Source organism: Ischnura elegans, chromosome 3, assembly GCF_921293095.1.
Source record: "Ischnura elegans chromosome 3, ioIscEleg1.1, whole genome shotgun sequence".
NCBI lineage: Eukaryota > Metazoa > Arthropoda > Insecta > Odonata > Coenagrionidae > Ischnura > Ischnura elegans.
In genome coordinates, this window is record NC_060248.1 from 5,759,253 (window position 1) to 5,781,536 (window position 22,284).

A 22,284-nucleotide genomic window follows, 5' to 3' on the forward strand; every position below is an offset into this window, starting at 1 on the left:
CTCTTCACTTATAAGCATTTCTGATTTCTTCCATCCACAATTTAGTCCAACAGTGAACACACTCGTTCGAATTTTTTAAAGTGCAGGTTTTGACACCAATATAATTTTCAGTTGCAATAATCCTCATATTAGCGTCTGAAGATGATTTTTGGAAAATCAGGTCCTCAGCGTAATGGAAATTACTCGGCAAGACAGATATTGACTATTGACCAGGTATGTCATTCAAAAATACGCATTTCTCTACGTTTGATAACCGATTACTATATGCAGTATAAATCCCGCGGGATGCCCACTCGCGACAGTAAATTTAGCGCGCCCTCCGGAGCGAAAAACCCATCGTGATCTTTTCCATGTTCACCTCTGGGGTACCGACGTGATGGCGCGATGCTTACAAGAAAAGCAAACAGGAGCATTTTAAAAATACGTCACTGAGGGAGAAACTCCCTTACCTGCCGCTTTTTTTTGACCTAGGATTACAGATGACTGACTCACACTGAAAACCAAGGCCACTCAGTTCCCCTTAGACTTGCGACCAGTGAAGGGGAGGGGGGAAGATAAGAAGTTTGTGTAAGAGGCGCACCCTCATTTTCGGCTGCAATTTCTGGGAAAAAAGGTGCGCCTCTTACACGCGCTTATACAGTATTTACGTTTCCTGGACATAATGCAGTCGCACAAACCACCTGACACTACTACTGTAATGAATGTGTGTCATATTGTGTGTTTGTTTTTTGTAATGTGTGTGACGAGGGATTGGATGTTTCCACTGTGCATTGTATATCTTTGTCGCGGGGTTGCGAGACGATCCTTTGAGCACGGTGCTGTCATCTCGTCACCGGATTGTCGAAGGCAAGGGTTCCCGCTCATAAATTTGAGTCGTCGGTCGTCGAGGCCTTTGGGGCCAGCGTCTCCTCGACCAGTCATAAACGTCTGGATTTTCTGGACATAAGGTTATTGTCTTGCTGACGGGGATGGGTTGCTCATTTCCTGGGGTGGGTTGAGTGAAGCCACCCTTCCCCTGGTCTTGGAGGCGTTGACCTGTGCCCTGACGACACGAGAGCGGGAATTCGGGGCAGTCTGTGGGAAGACACGAGAGCCATGGGGTGTGCTGCCCGTCGCAGACAATTGTAAACTTATAACCAACCTCAGTAATTAAACTCTCTGTGATTGATTCGAGTGAATTTCAATTCTTTGGTGCCCTAAACCCGATTTCTGGAGACGCAGCCTCTCGAGTCTCCCTCCTTGATCGTGTCGATCACGACAACACCTGATTGGGTGCATCCAGTCGACGGGATGGTAGAAGTTTATCGATTGCTCTCTTCTGCAGAATGCTGAGGCCCCATAAATCATCCCTCTGCCTTGGATCGTGCTCAAAGGGTCGGGGGCATTGAGTTCACCCCTCTATATAGCCCGGGCACCGAGAATTGTCTGATGACAGCCAGAAGGGTCTAGTTAGGGGTAGAGGGTAAAGTCGCTAGGTAAGAAAGGGAAATGCCCACGTTACATGTAAACAAAACGCTTGCGTGAAGAAAGGAGCTGGAGGGGATGGCGACCTTGAAGGACCCATAGGAACAATCCCTTGTTTTGGTGATTCGAAGAAAGGGCTTGTTTTGGTACCTTTCACGAAAGTGGCTCCTACTCTGTGTTAGGTTGATGAAGTTAATGTTCTATACATATTTAGTTGCTTATGATTTGTGGCTGCATCTATGGATGGTGGATGTCAGCATTGAGCCGCATGGTTCTCCATTGGTGCTCTCAGCATTGCCAATGCTTCCTCTTTTCTTTCCAGGAATCCCTCGGGTGCGCAGTTGCCTTGCCAGCCTCGAGTCGCTGGAGCCCGAGTTGGTGCCCACTGCCGTTTCCCTCTACCTCAATCCTTCGAGTGCATCCAAAGCTTCGCACATGCGATTCCTCGCAGCTCACTGGAGGCAAGAGGTCAGCCAGCTGCAATACTTGCTCGACGGCATAGTGGACCCCGTGGCTTTCTGCAGGGTGAGAGCGCTTGGGGGCTGGGGGAAATTACCTACTCTCTCGCCATTTGAACTGACCTGGTGAAACCAAAAAGTCTTTTTCAGTATTCTCTCCCACCATTTTTCATTGCTGTAGTGTTTGTAAAATAGTAAATTAGACCCAAACTTTTCCATTTTTTTATCCATCCCCTCTTTTTAAAATATTTTGTGGCAAAAAATCGACTTGGCCATTCATCATCGTTCGCTCGATCATTTTTTAGTTTAGTCGATGATGTGTGACTGAGTGGATGATATTCATGGGGCCATTTGTGCTTTGATCTCATGTGGTTTGTTTTTGTTTACACTCTTGTGAGCTTTCCCTCCGTCAAAGAAAGGTTAAAGGTTCTCCATGAAGGAGTTTGTGAGCCACAGCTCTAATGACATAAAACTCTTGAAAAGTAGGATGCTATGTTTTTTTCATGCAGGGGAATTTAGTTTTTAATTTTAGTAATTAAACTTTTGAGAGAGTGACTAAACAAGGAATTAGTTTTATATTATTATCATCATCCTGACTTATCTTTCCTTTCCATCTACTCAGAATTCTTTTATTGTTTCTGTAAGAACTGAATCTTCTTCAAAAACCTTCCAGGTCTCCACTAGAAATTTTTGATGGAAATGTGCTACATCACAAGATATCTGTGGTATTGTAAAAAAATGATAAGTCCAAAAAGTAGAGATATATATTTGGCCTCTCAAATGATAAGTTGATGGAAATAATAATGAACATAGCTTAACCACTGTCTATTGTTTTCAATATCTCTTTCCGATCTGGCATTTTCTCCAGTTCTTTAAAAATTGCTGAAACCATGCCAATCTATTGAAAGAGTGACTGAGGAGCATCCAATATCCATTATTCCCATTTTTTTGAGCTTTTTGAATTGATTATCAAAAAACAACTTCTCATGCTTTTTACCTAAATTGTTTTTTCTTGAGTAATTTGATTTTAGGCCAAGCAAAACAACTGTTCAAGCAGTCAACCACGTTGTTAGATAATTCTAGATGCTTTTGATGGAAAACTGGCTTGACGACAAATCGAAATGAGTTTTCATGAAATAAATACAAACAATGATTTGTGTGCCACGAAATTTCCTTTACCAACTTCTATTCACAAAATAGGTTTTTAGTGGCTCATGTCATGAGTATGGCAAGAGGTGATTGAAGCAATACCTCTGCTTCTATTACTGGAATAATTTTAGAATGATCTAAGAAGACTGAACTTTGAATGTCGTAGTTGGCAGTGTTTGCCTCTAGGGAATGAGTTCTAACATTTTTGTGACCATGACAAGCTTAAGGGTGTGAGGAAGATCGTTCTTACCTAATGAGACATCTGTACACAGCAAAACCTTAAAGTTCCTTCATTCAAGTAGAATCACTTGGTTATGCAATAGGTACCCACTTGACTGGCTAGACTATACCTGGTGTTCTTACTCCCTAATTTCCCTCAACAATCAACCACTTCTCCATCCCATCCGTGCTTCCTAATTCTCCTCTCCCTGCATCTGCTCCCGAAAGCATTGCCAACTGAAGGTGAGGAATTTAAAGTGGTTTGCTCTAGCGCACAGTGGTGCCGTGTTTGCTTGTTAGAGGTGCTCACTTTCTTTTGTGACCCACTGCACCTACTTGTGCTTACATTTAGCCTCAAAAGAGATCATTTGTCATGACATTTGTCAATATATGCTGTGAAAGCCTGGTTGTGCTCATTGTACATAAATAGTAAACCTTACAAGGTGTAGCATTCTTTTATTTTCTATGAAAGGTTTCACAGAAGCCTGAAGGTATTCATAGCCGTTGTAATATTTTGCATATATTTTCTGGCCAGTTGACACAGTTGAAACTCAAACACCTGGGCGTGTGAGTTTCTGCTTCAGTAATGATCTGGATCACTTAATAAACACATAATTTGGCATTATTTGCCACTTACTGAAAAAAAAAATATTTCCTCAAAGTCTATATTGACTTTTTTTTATGTTCCCCAGGTGACATATGATGAGGTGCGAAAGTTGATCATTAGGCTCAGGAAGTGTACATGGAAGCAGTCAAATGAAGATGAAGCTGCTTTGGTGGCAAGAATCATCTCTAGGGCTCACCGCACAATGTGTGTTCTCCGCCAAGAGGGATCAGATTTCCTCAAGAAACACAGCATCCTCATCAGTGACTTGGAATTCAGTGAGTGATAATTAAATCTATAGTTTCCTGTGAAACCTGGTCTTTTGCATCAAACTACCTAATTCACCAAATGTTTTATATTTTTGGTCATGATAGAGTTTAAAAAATAAAGAGGAAAAGTAAGAGGACATAAAATTTCTGCGAGCACTTCCGCATGAAATTGTGCCTTTTCGCAACTCTTGGAAACATAACACATAGAGCTCTCTTGAAGGCAACTGATGTGCAAACATGCCATCTCATATCATCCATCCACGAATGCCCAGGTCTAAGCACTTACAAACCACAAGTACAGTAAAACCTCTTGTGTAGTGAACCTCTTTACATCGTAAACCGCCATACTTCATACCACCCCTACGTTCCAGTCAGATTTACTTGTAAATTTATAGGCAAATCTCATTCATACCTCATTATCTTGTAAAACCTCCGCTTATCATGGCAAGGAGACACATCGAGATGGCCTAACCACCAAATTGCAAATCGTAACAGGAGAATGAGAGACCATTAATGCGGCCGCCATTATGTACATGGAATAACATTTTCAGCGATAAATGTTTCATGCTTATTTTTTTGTATTAACTAGTGACGGGTCGATTCCAAAATTTTATCGACTCCGATTCCGGTTCTGACATTTCCATTCCGATTCTACCGATACCGATTCCATCGATTCTGATGCCATAGGCTCCAAGAAAAATATCACTTAATTCCAGGCAACAAGAAAACCACTTTAAAAAATATTACTCTGTGAAAGAGTCAGTTGACAAAAGCATCTTTCGTATCATCACTATGTAATTAAAATATAGTAGCTAAATTTCAAAACAGAACATACCTGAAAAGTGGTATTATATGATAGGTATTACTTTAGAATATTGGCACTCTTATATATGTCGACCATATCTATGTATCCAAACTACAAGGGAGAGCCCTAAGTACAGAAATTTTCATAGCTGTAATAAAGATTACATGTTACGTATATGAATCATGAAATACTTTCCCTTTCAAATTCTCAAGCAGAAAAACCAATTATTCTACATGCTCAGCCAGCAGGTTTTGACGTCTCCATGTTACAGTATTACTGCCTGCAGAAAATTGCCTTTTGCTACACACTTGTGTGATTGGGCAAGTACTTTCCTACCAAAATTGCAAGATTTCGGAGACTTTGGAATTTTTATTAAAAATTATATCAACGATTTTTTTTGGATCTTGAGTCCTCATGGAATTCAAGTGGACGAAGCGAACGAACTATAGAACTAAACTTTAGTTTGGTAGAGCCAAAAAAATTCTATACTTCTTATATCATTTAATCAACCTTAAAATCTCTTGCTTTTTTTAAGTTCAAGAAAGAAACTAAACGCTACGAATGAATATCACATCGGACGGACGCAGTAATAAAAAGGCTAAAAGAGCCTTGTGGTGTGAAAACTCCACCTTCCTCGCAACTCACCGCGGCGAATGTGGAAAGGGAAAAAGGGTATCGGTTGTTGCCTTTCACGGAAACAGTTCATTTTTCTCTCTCTTAAGCATGCTGACTCAATCTCTTCACTTTACTTCAATACCCGAGGCATATTTCTTACCCGTGGGATGGTTCCGAAAAATATCCAATCATTAGTATTTTCACTCGAGTAATGCGCTAAATGGTCCAGTCGATATATACATAATCCTTTTTAATATTCTCAGTTTAGTGTTTTAAGTCAATGAAGACGATTATCCATGCTTTAAATGACGATTTTCAAGACAAATGTTTTTAAAAACTTGACAAATCGGCCTCAGTTACCGAGCCTTAGAGTTCCGCGGCGTGTAGCTCAGCCTTGACGCGCGATTGAAAAATCGCTCTTATTTCCTTCGTCGCAAACTTTTTTTTTCCAAGATTTCTAATTAGTACTCTTTATAAATCTCTACTTTATATTGTGATTCAAAGTTTCCGAGTTATATTTTTCGTAAACGAAAGATAATATCTACTTTATGTCAAATTTCACGTGAAAAACGGGTTGGCCATTTTGCTTTGTAAAACCAGACAGATGAGAGCCAAAATCTTCAAAAGTCATTGAAAGTATAGGCTAAGCACCAGATCAAAGGAATATTGCATTTTTTATTCCATAAAACTCATACTAACGCAAAACCACTTGGATAAATTCAAAGATTTTTTGAGGAAAAACGATATCTCGCGTGGCATTGAAAAATTGGTCTCTGTATCTGTTAATATGTTTGGGCCTCTGTATCTCAATTAAGGTTCGAATTTATGTAAAATGGCATATATATCTATATATGGTAATGATTTATGAGTATTTACGCTAAGTTTCAAGTCTCTATCCCCAAAAAGGTCATTTTGGACTTTATTCCAGCTTTTTCCGATTTCGGACCAGTGTGCGCCGGGTAGGAAGACGATCGGCCGCCGCGGCTGGCGTAAAGGTATATGGTGCCCACGTCGACAACTACACCCATGTCTCGTATAGCGCAAGGGATGCGTTCCTTGGGGTCTTTGCGCTATACGAATTTGCGTTATACGAGAGCGTTTTAACATAGGGAAGATAGGGATGCGTTCCTGGTAGCATAGGTCTTGGGTATTGAATTTCCTCTAAAACGTCTATATTCCCATAAAAAGCCTTAGAAAACATTATTTCTATAAATATTTATAGTTTAAAACATCTTTAAAGATAGTATTCACGCATTCAAAGACTTTTATTCACGTTTAAAAAAAATTCTTACGTGCTTTCGAAATTCCATCCTGTCGTGCGGGTGGGCTAACATCTGCTATCTCAGGGGATCGTAATGCGTTGCCGGAAGTTGATGATTTTTCAAACTAGTCTAAAAACAACTATGTGTCACCCAGGCCCTTTTGTCGCTCATCGAAATGACAGGAAAATACTACTTTAAATGCCATTTCATAGCTAGCGGAGTTTATGAATGATAAATCATTTTAATTTGAAGTCCTCCGAGTCATTAGCAGCTACGTGAAACAGTCTTTAAATGCCTTGAAACCTGACCCAGGTTTTCCTTCCCTGAAAGTGAATGAACGAGAATGCATTCTTTTCCAAAAGAATATCGTCTCATCAACACTAAAAACTAGTTGAGGGGGAAAGGAGCCACTTTCAATAACAGCTTGGAGTTCATCAGAAAATGTTGTGGTGGCTGCGCTATCAACACTTGCAGATTCACCTGATATCGCCGCACTGAAAATACCTGCTTGCCGTTTCAATTCTGGAACCAACCGGAGCTTTCACTTAATGTCTCGGAGCGATTACCACTCTCGTCTTTTTGTACTGATTCACCATGAACTTTCCGTATGTGTAGACCGCTTGGTTGAAGTTGGTGCGGCTGAGGTCACTGATATTTTAGCTTCGTCTTTATTCAGAATAAGGCATCGTGAGTTTAAACTTCCGCGTAATATCGCTTTGACGCTCTCCATTTTCAAAGCAATTAACCTCTCTCAAGTCCTCTTCTAGGTTAATGGTTTTTCTTGATAAATTCTTGACTTTTCTACACGCATCCCTATTTTTTGCCATATTCTCTTGGTTTTTACTCTGTATGGCTCTATCTAAATCACCTTCTTCTGCTGAACTGTATTCCTGAGACGCAGAAGGGCTATGACTGCGGGGAGGGAACGAAGCCATTGTGTTTAAGACTCTATAGCGGACCCTTTTATGTGTTGATGCTATTCATGCGCAACTCCGTCACCGCTTCATTTCTCCCCCGTGAATACCGATGACCTTGAAGGCTTCAGCGTAGACTCTCTACCTGGAAGTCAATCGCCCGGTAACCTACGACGGCAAAAATACGTCTCAAACCGTATTGCTGAAAAAAAAACTCATTTCCACTAGCCCCACGCTTAATTAACGATCTAAATTATTTATTATCATTCTGTTAAGGAGACGAGATAAATCTTCGGTAGGCCGGCTATCTAGACCCAATGACGAGTAATACTTTTGGCAATTGCGCAGCAATGAATTTCGATTAATATATAAACAAAAAAGAAGATTTGAGGCAAGAAATAATATTAATATGCGTATATTGATAGAAATTTCGTGTGTACTTAGCGCAAGTTCACGTTTTATCACGAGAGCGTTTAAGATTTTTGATTAGCCTACACTGCGTTGCAATGTTTCCCCGAGGAACGAATTTGCGCTATATCGAAATTGCGCTATACGAGACATGGGTGTATAGTGTATACAGCAAGCTGAAACTACCAGGCCAAGGCATTAGAATGACTTATCGGCTTTAAAAAACTGCATTATTACATGAGTTTCATGATAGCGCTTCCTGTCGGCAGATTGCTGGACCTACTAGCCTCGAAAGCTCTGTAACCTTAACTACTCGACTCGACATTTGTAATGCTACTCGAAACGCTCGAGGCGAGTACCAACTACTCGATCGACTTGAATTTTCGAGTACTCGCACATCCCTAGAAGATATGTGTTTTGTTATTACGATTACGTGGCGCGAAAATTCAAATGACTGTTGGAAACGCAGTCGTATATTTTGTTGTATGAAGTACTACTGGAATCGGAATCGATTTTTCACCTTGGCAAATACTCGTTTTCGAATCCGGTTCTTGGTCGAGAATCGAGGAATCGAAGAATCAAGGAATCGAACCGACCCATCACTAGTATTAACCTTTAAAATGCTGTAATTTTCATGTTAACCATTAGTTATGGGCATTTTTTTCCATATGAGAGCAAACCAAACAGTAAATAAGAAAAAGGTATCCAACTACCCCATTCATTTTAAGTGACTGTAGAATTATGAGAGAACAGATCGTTTCCCCTCAAATCATGATAAAAATCACAGGATAGCGCTCACTTTCTGTTATTTATAGCTCTATTTTCTTATAAGTGCTGAAATACTTGCACAGGCTATAATCCCTTGCCGGCAGAAATATTTCAACTAACTTTGTTCCCATCCATGGAGACAGAAATACTCGACTGCATTGCTACTTCCGCTTCAAAAATGCAAATATTTCATGAATTTACTGTGACTCAAAATATGTAAAACACATTCAGTTTTGCAATCATTTCATTCCCATATTTCCCTGTGTATCAATTTCTTACTGCTGCCTTGGTAATTTTTTCAATGCTTATGTGAATGATCGTAGTTCACAATGTAATGCACTTAGTGACAGTCATATGTCTGGCCTGCATATTCATGCCGCAAAATCTGACTGTCCCGTCGGGAGCCTGGGAAGTCAAATTGTAGCAATTCTGAACATCACTCCACGTGCGATAATGTTTGGTGTGGTAGACAACTAAGTAGCTGATATCAAATTTTTTACTGGTTTCGCACAGTTTGCCCAGCAGTCTTGCTGGTGAGTCACGTCGTTTAGAAGACCCAGCGTTTCTGTGTGTTTTTTACACTCAGTGTGTTTTTTTCCTCTACAATTTTTTCGGATCCCTACCTGCATTGTAGTTTGGAGAGAGGGAATTCGACGAAAGTGTCAAAAGCACGCTCAATTCATCTCCTAATTTTTACTGTAGTCACATGTTCATTAATTTTTTATAATCTTTAACATATCATATGTTATAAAAATGATAAATCAACTTTCTAAAGGGTATTTCAAGTATTTTCAATGATGTATGTGCCATAAAATATGAAAACATACGAAAATTGGAATTACAATTCTCCCTTTGCATGTGCTGATGCTCGGTGATACTTGTCCTACTCATGAACCATTTTGCCATGGAAACTTTTAGGGAAAAATATGAGCGGCACATAGTGTAATCTTCCCAAGAGTTTGAACAACCACTGGGTAGGATAGTAACTTCATGGTAGATTTCACTCCCTCGGCCATCCTCCTCACCTAGGTGGTTACTGAAGTGATATGTATTGATGACTTCCTGTACTCTACAATGGAGAATAATGGTTTTCAAAGTACAATCACACATTTGGAGCCTTGTAGCACAGTACCTGTACATAAAGTGTTTTCAAATAAAGTTATTCCTGATATTTAGGAGAAAGTGCCCAAATGCAGCAGGCATTTTTATAGCAGGCAATTAAAAGTGCATTTGGATCCAAGAATATCCAAACATCAGACACCTGAAATCAAGGATTTAATTTGGATTTGAAAAAAATCCTGGATATGTCCATCCCTAATAAAAAGTTTGAGAAATGTATAAAATTTGGGCTGGAAATGAGGGAGAAGTGAGTGAGGGTTGTTGGAAATCAAAAGTGATGTGAACCCTGAATTTAGTGATTAATGACTAAGAATTTTGCTGCAACAAATAAGAAGTGGAAGGATGAACTTGTGTTCAGGTGATTTTGTTAGCTTTGCGGTCTGCATTTGAATGTTCTAATGCGGAGGCAGTTACGCCAACAACCGAGTTATTAAAAGGTTATACAGTGGAACCTCGATCTGTCGTTTTTCAGGGGGATGGATGAAAAGAACGATGAATGCGGGAATGGTTGTCCGGGTTGCCTATGTCCCAGGATCAGCTGGATTTTTGCGAATTATGACATTCATTGATGGATTCAAACGAGATTTCAGCTGATTACAGGAATATTATTACACTATCGAAACACTTAGGTCATATTGTTGATTCGACTTATCTCTCTTTCTAACATCCTAAAGGAACAAGCCGCCTTGCTAAAAAAAATGTTTGCACTCCACTCGGAATTTTCACGGCTATTATGCATTTCTGTCTGATGTAAAAATTATTACCCATCAAATGCCATTTCAAGTACACGTATTTACTAGAGAAATGTTCGTGTTATGCCTCAAACAACTGATTTTGCCGTCGCAGTGATTGGTTATGAAATGGATCAAGAATAAGAATAAAACTAATAAAAATGAAACCGGACTCCATTGAACCCACGCGGAAAACACTCGCTAGTTTTAAGTCAACCCACCCCGGAAAGTAAGGAACCACTCGTGCGAGGTGAAGTTCGGCACTAATGCTATCGCGTACGGCGTAGGCAGAACTTACTGCAGAGGGTGAAGCATGACCATATGACTGCGCGATGAAATTTTTTATCCTATAGAGAAGGCAACTTACCCACTCATTTCTAACAATAAGTAGCGTAGCTCTAGATGAGCAGATGAATTCAGATTGCTAGTCGAGAGAAACAAAATATCCAGGGAAGACATCGCTTCGTTAGCAACTCAGACAAGTGAAACTTGTAGCATAACTCGTAAATTGTAACCAGACGCCCTGTTTTCGTAAAAAATCGCATCAACTGCCGTGAAGCTCTCTATCAGCTGCGAGGATATCGTTATTCGCCAGAAATCACCGCATCGTATTATTCCAACTCTTTCCTTGCTTAAAATGTTTAAATAACGTTAAAAATACGTCATGTTTGGTATCAATCTTTACTGAATTACGTGTACATCACTAATATCTCAATATAATAAAAGTATAATACCAATTACCGAAATTCATTTCTACACACCTTTTGAGCTAATCGGTGATTCATGCAGCAGTTGACCTCCAGAGGTGGGGATATTTGTAGTGAGTCAGCTAAAAAAAAGTCAGTGGTCGAGAAAGGGGGAAGCGTGAAAAAGGTTTCTTTTGTTCTCGAGTAACTTGATATTTTCTTTCCAAGCTAAGGTCTTCGTAATACGATCCCTGCTCGAGCTGGGACCTTTTTTTTTATTTCGGAGAAGAGGAAAGCTTCAGACGGGGAGAGGCGAGTGCTGAATGGAGGGGGATACCGGATCTTGGGAAATGCGATAATGTAACTATCCCACGGCACTCAGCTTCTCCCTATCGTATTTCAATCTCCTGGGGAAGATTCAAACTTTGTGTCTGTCGTTATTAGCCGTAAACATCACGTTGTAAACACTTCGTCTCATTTTCGTCAAACGATAGATGCGGGAAAATTATACGACGGGACCGCGATCGTCAAACGATAAATGCAGGAAAACGATACTTCGGGGAACGATAGATGCGGGAAAAAATTACATTGTCTTTATGGAACTTAATTCGGGACCAGGAGCGGCGAACGATGAATGCGGGAAAACGATGAATGCGGGAACGATAAATCGGGGTTCCACTGTATTAAGTTATAAGGTATAAAGAGTGGTTTTAGAGTAAGTCAACCGATTAAGGAGGTCATTGGTGGAGGGAGAGTAGGGAAGGCGGAGGAGGCATCCTTAGCACTTGTTGCCCACTACTGAGATAAGACATGATCGAAGTCTGGCCTGCACAAGTGATGCCTTGAGCTGTTATCTCATTTTTTAAGCTGAAGGCCTCGTTAGCCCAATTTAAGAAGATCCCAACAGTGCCATAGGAATAGTCTCCTCATTAACCACATAAAATCAATGTCTGTTCTGCTTCATTCACCTCTGTGCTCCCTTCTGCAGTCTGTATCTCAAAATTTAGAACCTCTCCCTTGGAAGAGCTTTAGCTACAAAATTTCTTGTTTTTTTTTATCAGCATGGCCACTCTTCTGGAAAACAATCTAGGAATTTCATTGTTCAACTGATTCAGGCATTATATAGTGGAAGTTCATTGGAGACAAAAAGGATAAGAAAAATTGTAATCTCTGGAGACATGTTTGGATGCAAAGAGTCCAGATTTTTATTTAATTATTGCAGGCATTTCAGAGTGCAGGGCAGCACAGAAGATAGCTTTCCATTGTGGAAGCAGTGTGTCTAGGTCGGAAGAGGAGAGCGCCAAGGACAGGGAGAGGGTGTACCAGCGGTGCTTGCTCATAGCATCCATGGTCAGGAAACTCGAAGGACTCATGAGTGAGCAGTCGGCCGTCCTATCCGTTTGCTCCCTACCAAGGCTCGAGCCATCACACAAGCCTCATGGTGAGTTATTGCCTTTGTCTCCACCTTGAAAAGATTTTCCCAGCGTATACATAATTATCATTGCCGTCAGTGATTGGCAATCGGCAGATGGGTTTGCTGCAGCTCTCCAATCAATTCTCCCTTCGTCAGTCGCTCTTTCGACACCATTGTAATTTTTCTTCTTTTCATCCTTCATGACATGCTCATTGTATCTCAACCGAGGCCTCCCTCTGCCTTCCTTCCCTTCCACATGTCCCTCGACAGTTATTTCCATCATTATTTCATCGTCTCTCATGGTGTGGCCGTTAAAATCGTCCCCTCTTCTACCTAAGGTTTACACAAGATTATTTTTTCTCTCCTATTCTTCTTTGAACTTGAACATTACTTACACGATTGATCAATTTGATCTTCATATCACTCTTTTGTAGCACCACATCTCCAACCTTGATTTCTCTGCTGCTATCATAATAATAAAAAAAATAATGATACTTAATCAACATTAAACACAATACTGTGTGATAGTCTTTGTCAATAAATGCTAAACCAAAAAAAAAATACAATTCAGAGTATTGCTCTCCAAAAATTCATTCTGTGGATAGAATGCTTGACTCAATATCCAGAAGCTGAGAGTATGTTTAAACTTTGGTTATTGGAAAGCCCATAATGTATTATTATCCTAGAATACTTATTTTAGTGACTTGTTATGCATTGTTTGCAGCATATCTATGTATTGTAGTTTATGTCTCCAGTGTGTCACAATGTGTGAGGTGTATGATAGTTTAATCTGGTTTTCCTATAACATTTTGGTCTGTAACTATATATTATGTGTATGTATGGTGTTATCTATCAAGGTCAATTTAATTCCAAATTCCTTTGCCGTTGTGGAAAGGTAGAGAGTGAACAGCTCATTATCATGAACTTTGCTGAGGCCTTTTGGATGTGAAGGTGCAATGCATGTAGAGGATACAAACAAATTCACTCCAAGAGCAGTTACATTCATGTGTATTTGCGTGGGCATACAAAGGGATTCAAAGTATGGACTCCATCTCTGAGGAAATTTTCCACAGCCCATTATGTGGAATTAAAAGAAACTTGTTTTCGTATTTTGAAAAGTTGATAAACACTTCAAGTGAATTTGTGCCTAATATTGATGCAAAAAGTTTGACGGAAATTGAAGGTAAAAGAATTACTGGCAAACAATTTTTGTAAATGATATATTTACTAAAAAACAATTCAGACCCTGAAAGTATCAAATGTTTTCAAGAAAATTTACTAGAGCCCAAAGTTTGTGTGGAATCAACAATGCGGCTCTTGAATCTTCGTGCTAATTCTAATGAAAATGTAGATGTAGAACAATGAGTGTAGGGTTTAGTAGGAGTGCTAGGTTGTATAAGTAATGTTTGTGTAAAATATGTAGTGACCCTCTGATTGCTATGTTTATTGAAGAGTGCAATTGTATGGAGTTCCATAGGTAAGGAAAGAAAGGGATATGTGGGAAGGTATAGTTGAAAAAGGACTAGGAAAACGGTGCTGTGTAAGATGGAAGAAGCCAGAAATCAGAGGAACCTATTCCTATCAAAAGATAAATTACCTGCCTCAATCTTGTCATCATTATTAACTAACAAGGGTGCTGATCTTACATTAGAATTGTCATATACAGCAGACTCCCGATTATGTATACGGCTGCTGGTCATCCATGTTGCGTGATGATTATCTGTGTGCATGAGTTTCACCCTTTTCGATGTCTTTCTTGATATTTAAAAAAAAAAGATCGGATTGTCAACCACTATCACTATTCTATCACTATTGCATTTTAATGTATGGCTACACTGTGCTTATTATTTCCATCATAATTCCCTTCATAAAACGGAATTATTTTAGTTACTTGATAGCAAGGAATGTTTCAAATTTACTTGAACATGTGCTCTAGCGCATTGCGGAAGACGATGAGTGGCGGGAGAAGGCTCCTGACTAAATTTCTGCAATCTTTAAATATATTACTGCAAATACACATTTATTGCTGTGGCCTCGCGTGTAGTTGAAAACAGCCCAAGGAAACCGGAGATTTCATCACACTCTGGCTTGTTTACACTGCGACCAGTCAAAGTCAACCTGGAGAGGAAGGGAATAGTAGAAGTGAGGGAAGTGGAAGCAGAGATGAAGGAAATAGTGATTGCACGAGTCACAGCCAGGCACTCGTCTGCATAGACATTTTGTTAGAGAGTATGGATCACTAGAAATAAGAGTACAATCACGTTATTGCTGCTAAAAAGAACACGGTTGGGTGAAGAAAGATCTTAATGAGTCTATGAAGGAATCTTAAATAGCAGACTATGTGCAAGAAAAATTATATGTTGTTTGTTTTACGTAAATTATGAACTTTACCAGAAATTGAAGTGAAAGTTCGTACAATTATCTGTGTTTTCTGATTATTTGTGTCGCCTCTTCCCATCATTAACATAGATAGTCAGGACTTGAAAGTGGGGCATGAAATAGGGCTGTATTTGAATGATACCATCAAGTCTTGAATTGCTTTGTTTTGACCCAACACAATTTTATTGATATCAAATACCAAACCAAATAACCAATATTGGTAATGTACTATCTATGACATCTTGGCGTCATGGTTAAAAACGCTAAGTTTAATATATGTAGTCAAGAAACTTTTTTGCTAATGACAGCCTAAATATAGGCCATATGAAATTATTTTAAAACCACGTACATATTATGATGTTAGACATGAGCACCTGTTTTATGGTGTCAGTTAGAAGAGTCAGCCAGTGGTTCACTTTTACATTAATTAGACATTTAAATACATAATGGCTGTATAATTTCCTAAATCCTTCGGGATATAATATAATTATAATACAGTCGGATCCGGATTTAACGTCTTCGCATTTAACGTTTTTCCGCATTTAGCGTTTATTTTTTTGGGTTCCGATTCATTCCCTAATAGGACAATGTAAAAATTATCCGTATTTAGTGTTTCCGCATTTTGCGTTTTTCCGCATTTATGGTCGTAAAAATTTGTCCCGCTCAAGATTTTTTTGCTCGATTTAACGTTTTTTCATGACGGTTCATCCAAATCTTCGAATTTATGCTCATCAACCAGAACAGTCTCATGAAAGTTTACCTAGAGTCGATAGAATCTACCGGGGAACGCTTCTTCAACTGCTTTCTTCCGCGAGCGCAGCGCTGCGACATTCAACTCGCAAGCTGGGTGATTTGTCTTCTCGTAATGTTTCGCTCCCCTTCTGATCCAAAGACCAGGCACTTTTTGTATCAGATCCGATCTAATGGAGCAAAGTCATCCTTTAATAACCTCGAACTAGCTTATCCTTTACTTCTTGAACTTGACTTCGATGATACGTGACGACTGATGACACGAATTATCCTCCGAGGGCCGCTACAATAATGTTTTCTCGTACCTAATGTTTTCAATTGATGGCTTATGCCCCTTTCAACTCTACTCCCTACGGGCAGTCCATTATTAGCCCAATATTTTTCCAGTCGGCTACTTTCTCTTTTCAAAAGAGGAGGCCCAATATCAATTGCGCAGTTCACTAGAAGATTCTTTCTGTAATCCATTCCAAGGTCAGTTTCCACGGAGGAACAGCGAAAGAGCAGAGAAAGCGTTTCCCCTGTCTTGACCGTGAGTTAGAGCATTCTTTCCATGCGGAACAACATTATTTTACATCGTAATTTACATATCCCGGAGCCAATTTACCGACATGCGGCTGATTGATATCGATGTCGATTCAAAAATATCTATCTGGTGCTAATTAATGTCAAAAGAGAATGACAATCGGAGTTTTGACGAACTATCACGGTCCATGACTCAAAATAAATCGCTCATACTGGAAAAAAAATCACCGCATACTCACGGTAGAATAGATGAGCGCGGAAAAATACGAAAATCCGGCAGGTATCCCTTGGTGGTTGACTTCGACATCATAACCCTGACGAAATTGCCAAACTCCAGAGGCACTGACAATTTTTCTGATGAAATCCAGTTTTGTTGAAGATTAAACCTTTTCACTTAACTTAAAGTTTAGCTAATCGTTATTCAAGGTCCAACCAAATTTCATTAAAAGCTGCAGAGAAACAAGGTGAGTCGGAGTCAAGGTGATCAGCGCGCCGCGTAAACAACTTCTCCTGGCTCCATTCGACCTGCATGAGGCCGCGGATATATGACAACGAGTCTGGTGCCATCATCGAGTTGAATCACCATCGACTTGTACGCATACTAGAAATAAGATTCTCCTTTTTTGGATGACCTCGAAATCCAAAATGTGCGCACGGGAGGCTTTTTAAAGGCTCATAAATCCCTCGTTTCGCCGAGGCAACAGAAAACGCTAAGTTGGTATAATTCCAGAAAATCTCCCTTTTACTAGATATTCGGTAGTTTAGATTTCGGGATTAGCGATCTTCTGCTGTCCCTTTATTTCACTCATCTTTATAGATGGAATGACGATTTTTCGAGTACCTACTTACACCTTTTCTTATTATATTAGAAATGCTATAGTCACCTACATGTCACTTTTACAGAAAAAAATTTAAAATTTCATCGAGACCACTGAAATGTACGTAAAAATGGAATCACTAATGTCCATAATAATATTCCGTGTGGGAATGCTTTTCAGTTGATGCATATTAAAATTTTCTTAAAATATTTCTTTAAAACAATAGGGTGGTTTCCTATTATTTTTTTTTGCCTAAATCGAAAGATTATTACACCTGGAGTACGTATTTCACGCATTTAGATTTTTAAATGACGATATCTATTTTTCGCGATTAAATGAAAAGTGAAAATTTTCAAGCGCGCGAAAACGCGACGCGTAAGTATGAATGCCGGGAAATCTCTCCGTGAGACTTATTTCTGGTTCCCCCCTGTGAGGTGACCTTGAGGCGAGGCTTAGCGCTGATACGACGCAGGCTGCTAGCTGTACCCTGCTGGCTGGTAGCGCTTGTCTTAAATAAGGATCATTAATACCTTATCAAATGAAGAAAACTTTCCGACCTTAACCAGTTTTAATAAGTGATTATTAAGACATGTTTCCCTGAGCTCTACGCCTCATGCATGCATTGGTAACCTAAGACTATGTATAATTCCCATCTTCTCGTATAGAAACTAAGTCCCTGTGACGTCACGTGGAGTGGCATCGCATAGGCGCCAAATAGGCGCCAATTTCAAATGAGGATAAAAATGGACCATTGCCATTCGTCTGAACCGCTATTTCTAAAACGAAATAATTTGTATATTTTGAATACACTAATGGTGGGTAACGAATCGCAATCAATGCTTTTCGTTTTCTTTGATGAAGGAAACTACCCTTTTGTCATCCTCTCATTACTTATTTTTACTACCCATTTTTTTTAGCTGATTCCTGAAAAGTATTATCCAACCTTCATAGGGCTGAAAACACTTAATCAATGAATTTTTTGCTGCATGCAGCACCTTTTAGTTATGTAAAATAATACTTTTTATTCATAAAAAGCCATTTCAATCATTACAGACCCTAAAACCTGAAAAAAATGGCAGGTCCGCATTTAGTGTTTTTCCGCATTTAGTGTTTTAAAGTTTGTCCCCCCTGAAAAACCTTAAATCAGGATTCTACTGTAATGGCAAAAATAGATCCTTAAGGAACACCTTGGGTCAGAAATTTCGGAAGAGAATTGAACTTATGACCATTCGACACCACTGAGACAATTTGAGATCTAATGGAGAGATATGATTCTACCCATTGATAGGGAATACCTCTTATGCCAAAAGAGGGTAACTTATTCAGCAAGATACGGTGGTTGACACTGTCGAAAGCCTTGGAGAAGTCATAAAATATGCCATGTACTTCCGTTTTGCAGTCGAGTGCTGTTAAAATTTTGTCGACTACCTGGGCAATAGCAAGGCTGGTAGATCTGTACTTGCGGAAGCCATATTGAAAAGGTGATAGGAAGTTGTTTGACTCTAAATAAGAGGTCAGTCTTCCATAATAAGTTAATTCAAAAACCTTGCCAAACTGATTTATAAGTGAAATGGGTCGATAGGAGCTGAAATCGTGGATAGACCCCTTCTTCTTATAGAGTGGAGTGTATACTTTAGACTCCTTTAGAGAATCAGGAAAGGCTCCTTGTTGTAATGAGGCATTAACAAGGAAAAGAAGAGGGGATTTAATATAATCATAAGACAGGCGTATTAAGTGATATGGAATTTCGTCAGTACCTGCACAAAATTTAGAGCAAGACTTGCGGATAATAGAGGTTAACTCAGTTTCAGAGCAGGGGTAAAGGAATAATGAATCTGTTGAACAGTTGGGTTGGTGAGATGGACGTCCAGGGGTGGGAGTTGAACCATTGGGTTGAGAGAAATGATCGTTAAATGCTGCAGCTAATTTAGATGGATCATTAATTAAATTACCAGATTCATCTTTTAACTGGAGGTGGGTGGGTTTCTGCTTCATTTTAGAACTATTTATAATTTTCCAGATGACTTTGGACTTATTATCAGCAGAAGAAATTTGTTGGTCATTAAAGTTATGTTTGTTTATTTATTTTATTTATTTATTTTAGTGATGGGTCGATTCCAAAAGTTTATCGATCCCGATTCCGATTCTGACATTTCGATTCCGATTCTACCGATACCGATTCCATCGATTCTGATGCCATAGGCTCCAAGAAAAATATCACTTAATTCCAGGCAACAAGAAAACCACTTTTAAAAATATTACTCTGTGAAAGAGTCAGTTGACAAAAGCATCTTTCGTATCATCACTATGTAATAAAAATATAATATCTAAATTTCAAAACAGAATATACCTGAAAAGTGGTGTTACATGATAGGTATTACTTTAGAATATTAGCACTCATGTTTAAATTTAAAATAAAAGTATCTTCTTTAATATCTATCATTTATTGATAATATCTTATCATTATCAATAATGTCTCTCAAATTTAGTCTCCTTTTGCAGACTTTAAATTTTTGCTCAGAAAACAAAGCATCTTCACTCTGTCAGGATAAAGCCTGTTGCATTTTACATCAAATATTTTTGCTGCAGAACTAAATGTCTTTCACTGAACACAGTGGATGGTGGTACGGCAAGAAACTTCTTCGCTAATACTTTCAGCCTTGGGTAGCAGATACAAGTCTTTCAGTATTTCCCAGGGAAGGAATTTGGTGGTGCATTCATCTATGATAAATAAGCTTCCTCCTCAACAGTGTTTGCTATGGTGACTTGGGGTACTTTTCCAAATGCATCACTGTATCTTGACCATATACCTGTCACAGGCTCCCTAGTCTGCATTTTCTCCTTCGGAAGATAATATGGAAGTCTGAGTAGCACTTTTTGATCTTGAGTCGAGTTAAAAATTACTTGCGAGTAACGAGTCGAGTATGATAATTTCTGAACCAAGCAATACAGCAATGCATACTACAATATATTTTACTCCAATTTTCTATGATGAATGTCTAGCCTAATGTAAGAATGAAAATATAATGAGGATCGTTGATGGTTATTGTCAGAAGTAGGAGATGAATGAAAATTAATTTGTCTTCAATAGTTTCATCGGCACAGTTTAAATTAATTAACCCCAAGTAATATGATGACCACTTAAGTCATATATGTATCCAAACTACAAGAGAGCGCCCTGAATATAGTAATTTTCACAGCTATAATAAAGATTACATACTAAGTATATGAGTCATGTAATATTTGGTCCTTTCAAATTCTCAAGCAGAAAATCAATTATTCTACATGCTCGGCCAGCAAGTTTTGACATCTCCATGTTACAGTATTACTGACTGCAGAAAATTGGGTTTCCCTACACACTTGTGTGACTGGGCAAGTACTTTCCTACCAAAATTACAAGATTTTGGAGACTTTGGAATTTTTATTAAAAATTATATCAACGATTTATTTGGACCTTGAATCTTCATGGAATTCAAGTGGACGAAGCGAACGAACTATAGAACTAAACTTATGTTTTGTAGAGCCAAAAAAATTCTATACTTCTGACGTCATTTAATCAGCGTTAAAATCTCTTGATTTTTTTTAAGTTCAAGAAAGAAACTAAACGCTACAAATGAATATTACATCGGACGGACGCAGTAATAAAAAAGGCTAAAAGATGCCATTGGATATGAAAACTCCCCCTTCCTAGCGACTCACCTCGGCGAATGTGGAAAGGGAAAAAGGGTGTCAGATGTTGCCTTGCATGGAAGCAGTTCATTTTTCTCTCTCTTAAGCATGCTGACTTAATATCTTCACTTTACTTCAATACCCGAGCCATATTTCTCATGCATGGGATGGTTCCGAAAAATATCCAATCCTTAATATTTTCTTTCGAGTAATGCGCTAAATGGCCTAGTCGATCTATACATAATCCTTTTTAACATCCTCAGTTTAGTGTTTTAAGTCAATTAAGACGATTATCCATGCTTTACATGACGATTTTCAAGACTAATGTTTTAAAAAACTTGAAAAATCGGCCTCAGTTACCGAGCCTCAGAGGTCCGCGGCGTCTAGGTCAGCCTTGACGCGCGATTGAAAAATCGCTCTTATTTCCTCCGTCGCGAACTTTTTTCCAAGATTTCTACTTAGTAATCTTTAGAAATCTCTACTTTATATTGTGGGTCCGAATTCTCAGAGTTATATTTTTCGTAAACGAAAGATAATGTCTACTTTATGTCAAATTTCACGTGAAAAACGGGTCGGACATTTTGCGTTGTAAAACCAGACAGATGAGAGCCAAAATCTTCAAAAGTCATTGAAAATATAGGAAAAGCACCAGGTCAAAGGAATATTGCATTTTTTATTCCATAAATCTCATACCAACGCAAAACCACCTGGATAAATTCAAAGATTTTTTGAGGAAAAACGACATCTCGCGTGGCATTGAAAAATTGATCATGTTTGGGCCACTGTATCTCACTAAAGGTTCGAATTTATGTAAAATGGCATATAAATCTATATCCGGTAATAATTTATGAGTATTTACGCTATCCCCAAAAAGGTCATTTTGGACTTCATTCCAGCTTTTTCCGATTTCGGACCAGTGTGCGCCGGGTAGGAAGACGATCGGCCGCCGCGGCTGCCGTAAAGGTATTCGGCGCCCATGTCGACAACTATGGTGTATTCGGCAAGCTGAAACTACCAGGCCAAGGCGTTAGAAAGACGTATCGGCTTTAAAAACTGCATTATTACATGAGTTTCATGATAGCGCTTCCTGTCGGCAGATCACTGAACCTCGAAAGCTCTGTAACCTTAACTACTCGACTCGACATTCGTAACGCTACTCGAAACGCTCGAGTCGAGTACCAACTACTCGACTCGACTTGAATTTTCGAGTACTCGCACATTCCAAGATATGTGTTTTGTTATCACGATTACGTGGCGCAAA

The 22,284-nt window shown here is 39.1% G+C and overlaps 1 protein-coding gene across 4 annotated transcripts in view; it reads left to right on the forward strand.

Moving 5' to 3' along the window:
• Positions 1–22,284, forward strand: part of LOC124155370 (serendipity locus protein alpha-like) — a 76,872-nt gene that overhangs the window by 44,799 nt on the left and 9,789 nt on the right. For 3 of the 4 annotated variants that reach the window (XM_046529128.1, XM_046529127.1, XM_046529129.1), the window contains 3 exons: positions 1,787–1,989; positions 3,983–4,172; positions 12,694–12,912. In XM_046529128.1, the coding sequence (XP_046385084.1) occupies positions 1,787–1,989; positions 3,983–4,172; positions 12,694–12,912 (612 nt within the window). The remainder of the gene's footprint in view (positions 1–1,786; positions 1,990–3,982; positions 4,173–12,693; positions 12,913–22,284) is intronic. The other variant, XM_046529130.1, reaches the window with a different exon arrangement.